At 42.5% G+C, this 14,165-nt stretch overlaps 1 protein-coding gene across 1 annotated transcript in view; it reads left to right on the top strand.

Moving 5' to 3' along the window:
• The first annotated feature begins 13,265 nt into the window (after positions 1-13,265).
• The window catches only part of CD99L2 (CD99 molecule like 2), a 149,289-nt gene continuing 148,389 nt past the window's right edge, over positions 13,266-14,165 (top strand). Inside the window, exon 1 of the mRNA XM_043974664.1 lies at positions 13,266-13,321. Coding sequence (XP_043830599.1) covers positions 13,266-13,321 — 56 coding nt within the window. The remainder of the gene's footprint in view (positions 13,322-14,165) is intronic.

Genomic DNA, 14,165 nt, shown 5'->3' with positions numbered 1-14,165 from the left:
TCATCAGGGCAATGGCCAACTGCCCTATGGGTATCAACATTTGCCCAGTCACTTAGATGTCATCCTTTGTTCCTCACTTTGTCTCTTTCTCCATCCATGTCCATTCAAGTTGCCAAATACTGTTGCTTTCCCCTTCAAAAGCTCTCTCCTATATGGCTCCTTCTCTGATGTTGCAACCACTCTGGTCTCACCTCATGCCTGAATCACTGCAATGGCTTTCTGGTTGGTTGCTCTACCTTAAGACTCTCCCTACTCTAGTTCATCCTTTATTCAGCCAGGAAATGAGTCTTCCTAAAGCACAGATCTAAGCACGTCATCCCCTCAGTGGTTTCCTATTGCCTCCAGGGTCAAAGAGAAACTCTTCTATTTGGCATTCAAAGCCCTTTATAAGCCAACCTCCTGTCTAGTCTTCCGTCCATCAACTCTATCATCCAATGACTGGTTTACTGGCTTTCTCTCTCTGTCTCTCTGTCTCTCTTTATCTCTCTGTCTCTCTGTCTCTGTCTCTCTCTGTTTCTCTATCTGTCTCTCTTTCTCTGTCTCTCTGTCTCTCTGTCTCACACACACACAGACACACACAAGATCTAATCTCCAGACTTGAAGCATTTTCTGCTTGCTATCCTGCCATGCCTGCAATGTTCTCCCTCCTCATCTCTGCCTCCAAGTCTTAGCTGAAGTCCCACCTACTGCAAGAAGCCTTTCTCAGTTCTCCTTAATCTTAGTGCCTTCCCTCTGTGATAATTATCTCCATTCTATCCCATTTATACCTCCTCCTTTGTCCCTGTTTGTTTGCATGTTGTCTCCCCCATTGGACTGTGAAAGCCTTGAAAGAAGCAGCTAGGTGGCACTGCAGTGGATATAACTCTGGGCCTGGAACGGGAAGACCTGAGTCCAAATCTAATCTCAGACATTTACTACCTATATAACCCTGGGCAAGTCGACTTCTGTATCCTCAACTGTAAAATGGGGAGAATAATAGTACCTACCTCTCCAGGATTGTTGTGAGGATCAAATGAGAAAATATGAAGTGCTTAGCACAGTGCTTGACATGTAGTAGGCATTTGATGTTTCTTTCTTTCCTTTCTTTTTCTTTTTCTTTTTTTTTTTTTGGTGGGGCAATGAGGGTTAAGTGACTTGCCCAGGGTCACACAGCTAGTGTCAAGTGTCTAAAGCCGAATTAGAACTCAGGTCCTCCTGAATCCAGGGTCAGTGCTTTATCCACTTCACCACCTAGCTGTCCCCTCCTACCTTTCTTTGTATACACAGTAGCCAGTACATAGTAGGTTCTTAATAGGTGCTTATTAACTTGATGAGCTAGGTTGGCTTGGCCTATTCTCTACTGATGTAGGCATTCCCCTTGATACCTCCTTCAACTCAATATATTACCTTTTTGTTTACAGTCTCTTCGGGCAATTTTCCTTGGCTCATCTCCAAGCCAATTTGAATTAATTTTTTTAAGCATGACCCTGTGAGTCACCATATTAAACATCTTCCAGATATTACAAGTTGCCACATACCCTGCATTTGAGCCATTCATCTGAAATAGTAGCAAAACATCCTGCATGCTGCCATTGTCCCTAGTGATGAGCTCAATACATACTCATTGGTCAAGATGACAATGCACTTCAATTGGCATTCTGGGTCCTTCAGGAGTGTGGGCCAGGGATTACTCATGGCTCTATTATTCGTCCCAATGGTGTCACCTAAATTCTGTCTGGGGGACAGACCTCTGAGCCAGTGAATGCCAGATCTTATGCCCAGTGCCCAGGGGACATGACTCTATTAAAGATTAAAGAGGGACTAGGACAATATAACCTCAGGACACAGCAGAACTTTCCAATAATTAGAAATGCACAGAAATGGAATGGGCTATCTTAAGATGGAGGAATCTCCCTGTACCTGGATGTGTTCAAGGCAAAGGTTAAAAGGCCATGTACAGGGGCAGCTAGGTAGCGCAGTGGATAGAGCACCGGCCCTGGAGTCAGGAGTACCTGAGTTCAAATCTGGCCTCAGACACTTAACACTTACTAGCTGTGTGACCTTGGGCAAGTCACTTAACCCCAATTGCCTCACTTAAAACAAAATTAAAAAAAACAAAAAGAAAGAAATAAAAGGCCATGTATGGATAGGGATAGAGCAGAGTTAGATAACCTCTAAGCAGGGTGTGCTGGTAAATATTTAACAACTGGCTCTCTGAAAAGATATGACATACTTGAAATTGAATCTGTATTATAAACATTTTCTCCATCGTTTTCTTAAGTTTAGACAACAAACGATAAATCAAACCCGGATTTGCAGCATTTCCTGTCATCCAAGATATAAATGCTCACATAGAAAATTTAACAATCAGCTCTTATGAGCCTGTACCTCACAGTCCCAGCTCACTCCTATTTCTAAGGTTATTTTTTTGTTTGTTTGTTTGTTTTATTTTCTTTTATGGGACAGTGAGGATTAAGTGACTTGCTCAGGGTCACACAGCTAGTGTCAAGTGTCTGAGGCCAGATTTGAAGTGTTAGGTGTCTGAGGCCAGATTTGAACTCCAGGGCCAGTGCTTTATCCACAGCACCACCTAGCTGCCCCCTCTAAGGTTATTTTTAACTCTGAGATTCTATGGCATTGGGATCATGTGTGTTGTAGGGAAACTAAATAGAAATTTGGGATAATCTGAGGAATCATAGATAAGTAGAATCTAGGAGCTGATGTGGACCTTAGATGTCATCTAACCCAACCTTCCAGTCACTGCAACAAGCAGCTCCAAGGACACTTTGTGCTCACTCCTCCCTCTGCATCTTCCTTTGTGTTTTCCAACATGCTTTTGACCTAATCCATTAAGGACAAGCAGGCCTGGCACAGGGGAATGCACAATGGATCTGGAGTTAGAGGTCCCTGGTTTGAATTCTGCCTATACCACTTACCATGTGTGTTACCTTGGGCAAGTCACTTTTGGTCTTTGGGTCTCCTTCCCTTATCTGTAAAATAGGGCAGTTGGAAGAAATGACCTTTAAAAATTCCTTCTAGCTCTGAATTTCAGATCCTATGAGCCAGCTTCTGAGTCCTAGCTGAAGGTCTCTCTGTGTCATGAAGCTGGCTCTCTGTGCTTTCCTTCTTTTTTTGACTTCCTCTATTCTTTTTTTTTGGTTGGAGCAATGAGGGTTAAGTGACTTGCCCAGGGTCACACAGCTAGTAACTGTCAAGTATCTCAGGCCACATTTGAACTTAGGTCCTCCTGAATCCAGGGCTGGTGCCTTATCTACTGTGCACCTAGCTGCCCCTTGACTTCCTCCATTCTTTTTTTTTTTTTTTTGTGGGGCAATGGGGGTTAAGTGACTTGCCCGGGGTCACACAACTAGTAAGTGTCAAGTGTCTGAGGCCAGATTTGAACTCAGGTGCTCCTGAATCCAGGGCCGGTGCTCTATCCACTGCGCCACCTAGCTGCCCCTGACTTCCTCCATTCTTATAGCCTGTCCCATCTGCCTTTGAATTTAAGTGAATCCAGTCTGAGGCAGTGTGGTGATTATTATATATGTGCTTGACTGCTTTCCACATTATACTTTGAGCCCCTTGAATCCAGGGGCCTTGTCTTGGACTTCATCTTTCTCCCTACCATGTCTGCCAGACCCAGAAACACAGTAGATTTTCATGGTTTTACCTATTGGCCAATTGTTGAATGAAGAACGAGTTGCCATCATTTTGTTCACGTAGGTCTAAGTGGGTCAATCAGAACAATAGCTAGGAACAAGGGAAATGGCCTTTTCAAGATGTTGGTCAGTTAAGGGTTTTTTTTGGTGAGGCAATTGGGGTTAAGTGACTTGCCCAAGGTCACACAGCTAGTTAAGTGTCAAGTGTCTGAAGCCGAATTTGAACTCAGGTCCTCCTGAATCCAGGGCCAGTACTCTATCCACTGTGCCACCTAGCTGCCCCCATCAGTTAAGATTAAGGGGGCAGCTAGGTGGCTCAGTGGATAGAGCACTGGCCCTAGAGTCAAGAGAACCTGAGTTCAAATCCAGCCTCAGACATTTACTATCTGTGTGACCCTGCCCAAGTCACTTAACCCTGATTGCCTCAACAACAACAACAATAACAAAAAAGATTGGGTCCGGAGGGAGCCAGAGCATGGTGCTGGCCAGTGAGCATTATGCTCGTTGGAAGGCTATGCTTGCCCAGGTAGGGGAGCTGGGTATGTCCACACACGGAACTAGAATGTAGAGGAACACACAGCAGAGGACCGAGCAAAGGTCTTTCAGACCGGAGGGAGAGCACTGCTGCAGATAGGGGGAAAATCAGAAAAGGCTTCAAGGGGGATGGAGGATGTGAGCTGCGCCTCAAAGATTCAATAGGCATTCCAGGAAGAAGGGAGGGACCCCAGAATGTGAAGACAGAAGTGAGGTGCAGCAACTAGAAGATGCGGTGGGATCTTCTACTACATTATTATTATCATCTCTTCTTATCATCAGTTATTCATAGCAATACCTTAGATTTGCATGGCTCCTGAAGCCCTAGCAAATGCTTGCCCCCAAAACAGAGCTGAGGGTTCACCTCTGGGGAGTGACTTTTAGGAAGGACATTGATAAGCTGGTGAGCTGCCAGAGGAAGAAGACAACAAAGAAGAACAGGTGGTCTGTGTGGGTGGTCTGAGTGACTGCATGGGTCTGGAATGCATTCCCCCCTCCCCATCCCTCTAGGAATTCCGAGATTTCTCCCTAAATACCTCAGACACAGGTTTTTCCTGATTTTCCATCCCCCTCCTTTTCCCTACTAGCCCACTCTCCCCTTTGAAATCACTTTATATTTATTTACTTATTGCTGTACACAAACATAAGCTCCCTGAGGGCAAGACTTTTTATTGTTTTGTTTTTGTTTTTGTTTTGTTTTTTGTTTTTTGCAGGCAATGGAGGTTAAGTGACTTGCCCAGGGTCACACAGCTAGTAAGTGTCAAGTGTCTGAGGCCGGATTTGAACTCAGGTACTCCTGAATCCAGGGCCGGTGCTTTAACCACTGCACCACCTAGCCGCCCCTTATTGTTGTTTTTATGGGTGTTTAGTAAATGCTTCTTGAATTGAGGTTGCAGAGAGGTAGATTTAACGGAAGGAATGACTTCCTAAGAGGCATCCAGCACGGTGAGGGCGTGGTGAGATCCTCAGAAGTGGAGGAATTTTGAGTGGAGGCTGGATGTCCCCTAGTCAGGTTTGTAGAGGGGATTCTTGTACAGGACTGGGCCAGACTAGAGGGGCTCTTTGGCCCCTTCCAGAGCTCAAAAATTCTGGGATTCGGAAGGTGGATGGTGAAGCAACTGCAAATTATGTTAGATAAGTGATGGTTGAAGGAGGTGGGCAGGTTTAACGTGGAGCAGATTTAGGGGGAAAAAGAAAAGCTATAATATCCAAGAAGGTTTGGACTCATCTGTGTGGCTCTGGAAGGTAAAATTATGCAGATAGGGGCAGCTAGGTGGTGTAGTAGATAGAGCACCGGCCCTGGAGTCAGGAGGACATGAGTTCAAATCCGGCCTCAGCCATTTAACACTTACTGGCTGTGTGACCCTGGGCAAGTCACTTAACCCCAATAGCCTCACCAAAAAAAAAAATTATACAGATAAAGGAATGGAGAGATTATTCCATAGATAAGAAATCTATGGCACATCTAGTCCAGTCATGTCAAACTCAAGTAGTAAAGGGGTCACTAAACCATACATAAGGATCCCTGCAGGTCACATGTTGACTTAGAAAATCACATATCAACATTATCTATGGTCTATTGTATTTTTGTTTGTTCTGTTAAATATTATTAACTTTTGAATCTAGTTCAGGAGCACTGGGGAGTCTTGCCAAGCAATTGGGCCATGTTTGACACCTCTGGACTAGATGACCTACAAGGTCTCTTCCAGCTCTGGATATATGATTTTATGCTGGGATGGTCACTTCCCCGAAAGGCAAAGACAGGTTCATCTGAAATTCATTCAGGCCAAACTGGAAGGAAGGGCTAAAAAACATGGCACCTGTTGATAGTAAGGTATTGAGGGTGACAAATAGTCTGAGACTGTCTATCTCAGGCTATCTTGATCCTCTTGGATGCTGGGAAGCTCTGCCTGACACTAGGCTTGGCACTTCTGTCTGTTCCTCTTGGCTCCTGGCCCCAGCCCCCCATCCTCTACTCTCAAATCTCCAGTCCTTCTGTGTCTGAGGCTCCACATGTGGCCCTGAATGACCTGACTTGGTGATTCTGGGCCCTTTCTCAGAAGAGGCCTTCGAGATCTGTGCCTTCCTTCTGCTCCATCCTTCTCCAACCTCCCCAGGGCCAGGGGATGGGTAGGCAGGAAGATTAGCACATGTGCTAAATGGGAAGAAAGGAGTCAATTTTACCCAGAATAATACAGAGTTAATTATATCCATAATCTGCTTTTGTCAACTGGGGAAAAAATGACTTGGGCTCATTAAACTGGACTCTAGAAGTCAGCCATTAAGAGCTCAAATCAGTCTCACCAAATAGAATGTGGCCTATACTTGATGTTCACATAACTACCTTGTTATTGAATGTTCCTTGACCTAATTGTTCATGGAAATCTCTTTGAAGATGCACCGTCTTCTGATTAGACTGTTTCAACATCAGGATTCTTTTTCCTAAGTACAATATGTAACTCTTTCTTCATTCTCAGGGTATTTGTATCTACTACTTGTGCATGTAAATAAAGGCTAAAGGGGTGGCCTTCATAACAAGGTGAATGGCTTGCTTTGCTTCAGTGCTTGTGAATCCTATCTGGCTGCCTGTGCTGAAAGTGGTTTCTTTTGTAACCTAGGTGGCCTTGCCCTTCTTCTCTGGTCTAGCTGCATTCCCTCCCACCTCTCAAATGAAAGAGAAGTTTGCCCCCCTCTTCTTCTTTGTGAAAAAGAATGGCATTGGGGCGGCTAGGTGGCGCAGTGGATAGAGCACCGGCCCTGGATTCAGGAGGACCTGAGTTCAAATCTGGCCTGAGACACTTGACACTTACTAGCTGTGTGACCCTGGGCAAGTCACTTAACCCTCATTGCCCTGCAAAAAAAAAAAAAAAAGAAAAGGAATGGCATTGAACGTTAGCCTTTTTCATCCAGCAACTTGTCATAACTGCCAAGGGTGGGGCTGGGGGCAGCTGGGTGGAGCATTGGACTTGGAGACTGAAGACCTTGAGCTGAATTCTGCCTCTATGATTTACCCACCCAGTGACTCAGGGCAAGTCACTCAATCTAAGTCTGGGGTCTCCTCATTTGCCAGCTGGGAAAAAAAACCCCTGCTTACCTGCCTACCTCATAGGACTGTTATGAATGAGGGAGATGAGAGAAAAAGCAGTATATGAATCTTACATAAAAGAACAACTTGCTAAATAGCAAGTGCCTGCTATGGGCCAAGTGCTTGGTGCTGGAGACACAAACCAAAAAAGAAAAGGAAATAATCCCTGTTATCAAGGAGATTGTATTACAGGGAGAGAAGGGTACACATGTAAGTATATGCAAGGTAATTGGGGAGGGGGATGGAGGCATTAACAGCTGGATGGATCTAGAAAGCTCTGTGGCACTGGAGCTGAGCTTTGAAGGTAACTAGGGATTCTGGGAGGAAAGGGGGAGAGGGGAGAGCCTTCTGAGCATGGGACACAGCCTGGGCTAGGGCAGAGAGGCTGGGATGGAATGTTTTATTTGAGGAGCAGCAAGAAAGCTGGTCTGCCCCAACCAAAGAGTATGAAGTGGAATAACCTAGAAAGCCTGAGGAGTTTTGTGATATGGCCTGAAAATGAGTGAAATCTCTGATTAATGTACCACTGACCTCTGCTTACCACATACCTCCCATTCTCAGGTGGTCAGCTGAGACTGAGTAGACTCCTACACCCTTACCCATAGTCATACGTTGTCAGAAGCTGTTAGAATTGGGTGGGAGGCTTGAGATCATTAGTGCTACCCCTTAACTCTGCAGAGGCTTGATTTTGTCTGCTAGCCCGTAGCAGGGCCAAGACGGGAAGCCACGCTTCTCTTCCCATAGAGTCATACTGCTTCCGACCTAAACCCAACACATTCAAAGACAAACCTGTAACTTCAGGCAAAGCACACTTATTTTGATTTTTTTGGCACCTAGGAGCACTGCAGATCACTTGCAATGTCTGGCTTAGTGGAAAAAACAACAACCCACAAATGCAGGATTAATATTTCTATGATCTCACCAGTGGATATTTTCAGCTAGCTGCATGGCAAATACAGATTTCAGAGCACACATTGTTCAAAGGGATCTTACTAACAGGGGTCTTAATATTGTAAACAAAGGCAATCGGATTCATTTCTATAACTCATCATTATTAAATAATATTATTATTCTGGCTTAGAACGAGACATTGCATTTATAACTATAAAGTCCTACTACAGTGTCTCATAGGCATGGAGGTGACTCTGGGTTCTGTAATGCTATGTCGACCAAGCCTCAGGTGTGGCACCTTTGATCATGCTGTAAAGGCTTAATGTATAGTCTCCTGCCCTTTGAGGGCTTTCACGATGCCCCAACCCACCTCCACCCCCATAGTGTTTCTACCTATTCCCTCATTTGGATATTAGCTCTTTGAGGACAGGGCCTGTTTAATTTTTGTCTTAGTATCACTAACACCTAGCATGGTGCCTATCACATAGTAGGCACTTGATAAATGCCTATTAATTGATTTTTTTTGTCCTTGAAAAGTCTGTTCTGGTCCTAATTGATTCCTTTATTTCTTCTGGAAGCTGGTTGTATTTCTCCTTATCTTTATAGGCTTGGAGTTTAACTATGTCTTGGCTTGTTAAATCTTGGATTCTTTCTTGTTGAGGTTTTTATAAATTCTTTTGGATTACATTTCACCAGTTCTGGGAAATTACCCTTGAAGGTTTGTAGAAATAATGTTCAGATCCTTTGGTTTTCCCAAGTTCTCTTGAATGAATTTAATGAAATATTGTTGTCAGTAATCCTAAGGTTGCTGTATTTTAACCTATCCCAGGACTGTCACTTAGGTATGTATATTTTCAAGTAGTTAGTCATCTTTCTGTGGGATTCCATTATATACTGTACACAATAGATTTGCTATTGCGTCTCTAGATATTTTTGAGGTTTTAAAAAAATTATGTTCTTCATTTTGGTCATTTTCTTCATTAATTTCTCTTTTTTTGCAAGTCAATTCTTACATTATTTCTCCTGGTTTTTCATTTTCATTTTCTTTTTTTAAAATAGTATTTTATTTTATGTTTTCCAATTACATGTAAAGATAGTTCTCAATATTCATTTTTGTAAGATTTTGAGTTGCAAATTTGGTTTTTCATTTTCTTAAAAAAATTATTATTACAAAATTAAACTTTGACAAAAGATAAAATGGAAAAGAGGACTGCATATGAAATTGTGAACTTCCATTGCATAGTTTTTTATAAATGTATGGCATTTGGGGGCAGCCAGGTGGTGCAGAGGATAAAGCACCAACCCTTGGATTCAGGAGGACTTGAGTTCAAATATGACTTCAGACACTTGACACTTACTAGCTGTGTGAACCCGGGCAAGTCACTTAACCCCCATTGCCCTGTCTCCCCCCTCGAAAAATATATGGCATTTAACCTTAGAGGAAAAAGGTAGCCCTGCTTGTCTGTCCCATTAGGAATGTCTTTCTGCTCTCTTTTGCGTATCTTTGAATATTTCATTGATACTTTCCCCCCCTCTATCTTTCTGCATTGCTCTCATAACCCATCAATGATTCCCCTACCCCTTGGCTGCAACAGAAGTCTTCCCTTGTAATCAACAAGTCAAGCTAAATATTAATAAATTAATTAAGAAACACTTTAGTTATTTCTGAAAATTTGGACCTTTTTTACCCACCTATTGTCTTTGGCTTTCTGCTGGGAGATGGGAAGTATGCTTTTTTAAAAAAATAAATTTTTATTTATAATTTGTCTTTTACACGGTATACATTTTACTTGTATTCCTCCCCCTCTCCTCTCACAGAGAGTCATCCCATATAAGAAAGAATATTTTTTAAGGAAAAAGAGGAAAAACAACCAGCAAAATTGATCAATATGTCAAAAAAAGTCTGAAAATATTTGCAGTGAATCATACCCATGAACCTCCCACCTCTGCTAAGGAGTAAGGTCAGAGAGTCTTCTAACAATCTCTTTTTTGGGGGCTGTGTTTGTTCTTTGCAATCTTGCAACATTCACTTTTGATTTTTTCTCTAGTGGTTCTTTCATTTACATTGTTGCAGTCATTGGTATGTTGTTTCTTTGGCTTTCACTCAATAGCAGTCCATATCAGTCTTTCCACAATTCTTTGTATTCATCTTATTTGCTCCTCATTGCACAGTAATATTCTGTTGCATTCATGTACCACAATGTGTCTACCCATTCCCCAATTGATGGATGTCTACTTTATTTCCAGTTCTTTAATGCTATTTTAAAAAATGGTGCTATAAATATACTGGAGGGAGGTCATGGATAAATAGAAAGTTCCTTTGGAAGTATGTTTTATTACACAGATAAGGAATCTGAGGTTTCTATGTTATGACCTATCTTCTAGGTCTGTCACTTGGGTATGTGTATTTTCCAGTAGCCGAGGTCATGTATGTAAGTTAGTGACAAGGGCAGGATTTGAAACAAGATCTTCTGATTCCAAAGCAATAGGAGCAGGAAGCCATCGCACTCTATTTTCTTTTGTACTTGCTCCCAAATCCCAGTCTTCTACTCTTATAGTTTTACGTACAAGCAGTATGTCCATGCTACCTCCTGTAGCAGTCTCAATCCATTTTGATCATTCTTATTCCTTCTTAGTTCCTTTCTAATCCAGTTTACCCATCACCCAGACAATTGGTGTCAAACTCAAATAGAAACAGTGGGCCACTAAACACTGGGTTGGGGTGGGGGAAGGAACCACATATTGATATAGAAAACCACATATTAACATTATCTATGTTTTATTGTATTATTACTTATTTCATTAAATATTTCCTAAAAACATTTTAATCTGATTACAGCCATACTCAGGAGTGTTGGGGGCTGCATGTTGCCCAAGGACCAAGTATTTGACACCTCTGAGACAGGCCATTCCATCCTGCTCCTTGGTACTCATGCTCTTTTGTCAATAAATTGCCCCACATCTTCTAAGCTTTCAACCCACTTCTATTTCCATGCTTGAACAGGGATCTGGGTCTGCCCTTTGTATATTATATCCTTTGTAACCCTTTCAATTCTTTCTCCCACTCCCCTCATAGCAATAATAACCTTCATTTATACAGGGTGCCCCCAAAGGCCGTGGGAAATTTAAAACATTAAAAACTTAAGTTTTCTAGGAGAAACAATCTATAAAATGTAATAGAGAAGTAATTTATTCAAGTTTTAGCATGTTTAATTTAAAAATCTTTATGTTTCAACATATCTGCCACCATTACATATATACAAAATGTGGATTCTTCTAGATCCATGAACACATTCTGAAACTGTGTTTTGGCAATGAGTAGTTATAGGAGTACACAGTTGCTTAAGAGAGCAAGGTTTTGTAAAGAATTGGTTGTGATTTGGGGTTTCTGTGACCCCATCTTTGGCTGGTATTAGAGGCCCTGGCACATGCCCATGTACGCTGGCCTCATGCTGGACACCCATGTGCCTGCATGGGCCTGGCCAAATTATAATGAGGGAATCCCCACCATGACTAGAAGCCCAATGAGGGCAGTCAGGTGGTTTTCAGCATCCGGAAGCTGGGGGGCTGGCATTTACAGAGACGCTTGTTAGTTCTGTCAATCAGGGCTGTCAGCCAATTAGTTTGTGTGTGTGTGTGTGTGTGTGTGTGTGTGTGTGTGTGTGGTCAGCCCTGTTTCCTATGGGAGAGGGGGCTTCTGGGAGAGAGAAGGGAGGAGACTTACACTGTGGAGGAGCGAGAGAGGGAGCGAGATGCTCGGTCCGGACTGGGGAACGCTGTGCAGCTGGTTCTCTTTGAAATTGCTGATTCTAGGTGGTGGTGAGTTTGTGGGTATATTTTTTCCTTCCCCTATTCCCTTTTTCATTGTCCCTAGTTTTATTAATCTCACTTGTGTTTTAAATTTGTTCCCATTAATAAACCCTATTTTGATTATTGAAAAGAGGCTGTTAATGTCCTTTCTTACCCCAATATTATGGAGAGCTGCCCAATTAACTCTTCCCATACTAAATTTGGCTTTTACAGTTTTGATGAGTATACTTGACTTTTAACGTGTCCCTACAGTTGTACGTTTTCTTGTAATTGCTGTTAAAGAATTACACTTGGCTAGCCAGAGAATACTAAGTACTTTGTCTTCTGTTGAAGAAGCTAACATGGCATATTGAATAAAGAGACAGAAGATATGAATTCAAGTCCAGTCTCTAACATATACTGGCTGTATGACCTTGAGCAGATCACTTACTCTTTCAGTGCTCTAGGCCAATGGTGTCAAACTGAAATGGAAACTAGGCCACTAAACTGTATATTAAGGATCCCTATGGGCCACATATTGACTTAGAAAACCACATATTAACATTATCTATGATCTACTGTATTTTTATTTATTTTGTTAAATATTTCCCAATTATATTTTAATTTGGTTGAGGCTACACTTGGGTGTGTTGTAGGCCCTGTGTTTGATACCTCTGCTCTGGGCAATGGAGACTACAAATTCTAGAGATGGTGCTGACTGGCTTTGCTAGAAGCAATTTCTTTATGAAAGGCCTTCTCTACATCAATGAAAGCATGGGTACATCCCTATGCAGTGTCTATCTATGCTAGGGCTTATTACCTGGGAAAAAATGAGAATAAATTCATTTCTTTGTTTATAAACATAAACCTCTTAGTCACCTCCAAACCGCTGCCCAGCCCTTTTCCTGGCTCCCTATATGTGCAGTCTTCCCCCATTAAAATGTAAACTCCCAGAGGGCAATGACTGTCTCCCTAGCTTGTAATTATGTCACCAATGCTTAACACAGTTCCTGGCTTACAGTAAATGCTTTATAAGCATTCTATCCAAAATCTGAATAAATTTTAATAGAATAAATAGAAAAAAATAGAATAAATTTATATTGCATGTTACTGATTATTTCTCTCCCATAGAATTGGAATTATTAGGATTTCAAATTTGGTCTTTCAGGAGACCCAGTATAGTGCTTTCAGGTTTGGAGTGTTTTCCTCACAACAAGTTGGGGAGACAGGGAGTACAAGTATGATTATCCCCATTGTACAGATGAGGAAATGAAGGCTCCAAGAGGTTATAACTTTTAAGTCATTTGGTGGATGGGGAAGAAGACGACATGGTACAGGTTATTCTTGACTTTTGGAGGCAAGATGGCTACCTGCAGGATGAAGGGTACAGGCCTGAGAAGAAGATATGAGAGCCACTGTGGAATTGGTAGAGGCTTTCTACCAAGCCATGGACCTTTAGGCCTGAGGAAGCATCCTGTTCTAGGAACAGTGTACCAGCCCTTACCATCCATCCATCCATCCATCCATCCATCCATCCATCCATCCATCCATCCATCCATCCATCCGGCCAAACAAGAGACGGGCCATGCTCACTCAGGGCCGTGTAGATGCATTAGCACCAGTTGGGGCAAGCAGAGAGGCCTCCCCAAGAAAAAGGCCTAAGCTTTAGTGAAGTGGCTTGAATAGGATAGAGTTTCATTTTGGTTTCCTAATCTCCAGTAGAGTCACTTAATTCAGAGGACTCTCTATTGCAGAAGGGTTTACCCCTCTGCCCTTTGGATCCCAGTAAACCTCCAATACTCTGGTCATTTACTTACCCAATTAGGCTTTGGGATTTGAGGATTATGTCTGCTCTTGGCAGGCCTTGGGCCTCCCCTCCCCCTTCCTCAAGCCAGGATTCCCCAAACTGCCAATCTCTATCTGGGGATTTCCCTGACTGCTGTTTTATGTTGAAGCTAGTTTTATTCATTCCTCTTATAACCTCCTCAAATAGGAAAACAAAGAAGACATGTCAGCAAACACACATATAAGAACAGGTCAGATTTCTGGAGTGCCTTCAGGTTTACAAAGGCCTTAAGGCTGCCACTGCCTACAGATAATATTCTTCCCATTTTACCAAGAAGGAAGCTGAAGCTCAGGAAATTGAGACTTGACCCAAGTTGCAGAGTTAGTAATTGGCAAAAGCCTAGTTCAGGAAGTAGAAAAGACTGGATTCAAATCCAGGTCTG

The sequence above is a fragment of the Dromiciops gliroides genome, chromosome X (genome assembly GCF_019393635.1).
Source record: "Dromiciops gliroides isolate mDroGli1 chromosome X, mDroGli1.pri, whole genome shotgun sequence".
Taxonomy (NCBI): Eukaryota; Metazoa; Chordata; class Mammalia; order Microbiotheria; family Microbiotheriidae; genus Dromiciops; species Dromiciops gliroides.
The sequence above is the reverse complement of the archived record's forward strand: the minus strand, read 5'-3'. Positions and strand labels throughout refer to the sequence as shown.